This window comes from Alosa alosa, chromosome 23 (assembly GCF_017589495.1).
Source record: "Alosa alosa isolate M-15738 ecotype Scorff River chromosome 23, AALO_Geno_1.1, whole genome shotgun sequence".
Classification (NCBI taxonomy): Eukaryota; Metazoa; Chordata; class Actinopteri; order Clupeiformes; family Clupeidae; genus Alosa; species Alosa alosa.
In genome coordinates, this window is record NC_063211.1 from 7,856,574 (window position 1) to 7,859,073 (window position 2,500).

General features: G+C 50.3%; 1 protein-coding gene across 1 annotated transcript in view; it reads right to left on the reverse strand.

Annotated features, from left to right (window-relative positions):
• The window catches only part of LOC125288947 (partitioning defective 3 homolog B-like), a 164,832-nt gene that overhangs the window by 106,558 nt on the left and 55,774 nt on the right, over nucleotides 1–2,500 (reverse strand). Inside the window, 2 exon segments of the mRNA XM_048235663.1 lie at nucleotides 75–631; nucleotides 1,569–1,694. Of these exon segments, the coding sequence (XP_048091620.1) occupies nucleotides 75–631; nucleotides 1,569–1,694 (683 nt within the window).

Sequence of the window (2,500 nt, forward strand, 5' to 3'; positions counted from 1 at the left end):
AGTTCATCACTCGTTCATCTCTGCTTTCCCTCTCTTTCCACCTCTCTGTTGTTGTTTTTTTTTCTCTCACGCACCTTTCTTCAGGTCGATCTTCATCTTCTTCCCTCCTTTCTTATTGGCCAGGTTGACCAGCGTGGCGAGGGCGGGGCCCTTCTTGGACATGGGGCTCTCGCTGCAGCCCTTGGCCAGCGTGGGGGACGCGGAGGACGCGCGGGGCGGCGTGGACTGGGCGGAGCGCGGCAGCTCGGGCGTGTTTCTGGCCGAGGGCTCCTCTCTCTGAGGGGTGGCAGCTCGAACAGGGGCAGGGGCAACAGCCAGGGCAGGTGCTGGAGCTGGAGCTGGGCCGGGGGCAACAGCGGGGGCAACAGCGGGGGCAACGGCGGGAGCGGCAGCTGGCAGATCCGGGGAGCGAGAGGGTGGTGTGGACGCGGGGCTCTCCCGCAGGGCCTCCAGTTTGGGGCGCAGCAGAAGAGGGCTACGGGGTTTGGACAAGTTCCCGTCGCCAGACCCGTCGTTGGTGAAGAGCTGGCTGATCAGGGTCTTCTCGTAGCGGAGCTTGTTGGACATGGGCAGCACCTCCAGACGCACCGGAGAGGAAGAGGTCATCGCCTGCCTGAAGACTTCCTGGGACCTGGCAAACACAAGAGCATTAGCACCCTGACAACCACTGTGGACAGGGCAGCAGGTATCTCCAGTAATCATTCACGGCAACACTATTCATTCACTATTCATTTCTATTCATCCATCGATCTTCTACTAAAATGGGAAAAATGGATTATATATGATTAGCAACCACAGACATCCCATCAACATACAGTATCTCCTCCCACATTACCACAAAGCCAGTATCTATCAGTAGCCTTTGGCGATATACGCATTATGTATTAATTCAGTGCAGTGTGCAATCCTGCATTTTCTAAACTCTATCCTACAGTCTTACAAACCAAGCACCAAATGTCTTGGACGCTCCTTGAGCATTACCACTAAGATGCTTCAGTAACAGTAGGAAGTGAACGGAACATCCCACTCCTCGATCTCAAACACAGCTGGCAGAGCCTTATCTGCGGTTACAAAACAGCTGTCCAGAACACCGCCGACCGGATGAATCCGGAACACCTAGTGGTGGAGCATGTGTGTGTGGTTGAGAGGGAAATCATTTCAATCCTCTCTTCCTAGTTTCTTTTCACTCATTGTGCTCCTCTCGCCCTTCTCTCTCTAACGGCCGTGGTGTGTGTGTGTGTGTGTGTGTGCAACTGGGAGCTTTTTGAGAGCCTGCTGCGCCTGTTCTGATGAGCACAGCTTGGGCTTGAGATGAATAAAAGAGTGATAGACAGACAGACAGACAGCGCTTTTGTGGAGACTTTGAGCAGAGTGGTCTCGACAAGAGGACAGGGAACGGAAGGGTGTGAGTGAGGCCTGTGTGTGTGTGTGTGTATGTGTAAGTGAGAACGTGAGTGAGTGAAACAGAGTGACTGAGAGAAGGAAAGACAAACTGAGTGTGTGAATGTGTTTATGTGCGTGTGTGTGTGTGTGTGTGTGTGTGTGTGTATCAGAGGCCAAGTACTCACTGGGTGAATGACTTGTCCATTAGTAGAGTGTCATTGATCTGCACGATACACTCATCCTCCTGAAAGATGCCCTCCTTCTTGGCACGACCGCTGTCTTCTAGCCCACACACATGAAGACCCAGGGACCTGTCACACACACACACACACACACACACAGAGCAACATCAACACACTCACACACACAAGGACCATGGTGAAGGACATCTATAAAACACAGCACATGCAGTTGACATGTCAACTGACCGGAAGTAGACACCTGTTGCTTAACCAGACAAGTAGCACTCAGGGATGCTTACATGCAGAAAAACTCTCTCACTTCTTCATTATCATCACAAAAATATACGATCTTAAAAACGAACCCAAATGAAACGCTTTCCTCGCAAAAAAGCCACTCAAATTATTCTAGTAATTTCAACATGTTGTTTGCACTCAGTTGCATATTAAAAGAATATTGAAAACAAGCTCTGGTGGCATTTCACAGGGACAAACACTCACTCTCATGCCGATGCACACACACACACACACATAGTGCTCCCATGAGACACACACACTGCCCCACACACACACACACAGACAGTCTGCGGTCCCCCTCTGAAAAACAACTCAACAACCCCATGCACACAACACTGTGGGTGCAAAGTTACAGCATCCGACAGGGAGTCATTAAAAATGCATGTGTTTATTACTTGTTGGGCGTAATAGGGTTTGTTTTCATGGTGTTTTCTATGGAAAGCAAACGTACCGGTTTGGAGCCGGGCTGTGTCAGGCCAGAGAGAGAGTCAGAGATTGAAGCCAGAGAAAGGCAGAGAATATGAGATTAGTTTATGGACGTGCTTCACTGGGAAGCAGAGGCCAGACATCGTTTGGTCGAGTAAATATTTACAAAAGTTGTCATAGCAGGGGAAGAAGTTTGGAGGAATGAACTGAAGTTG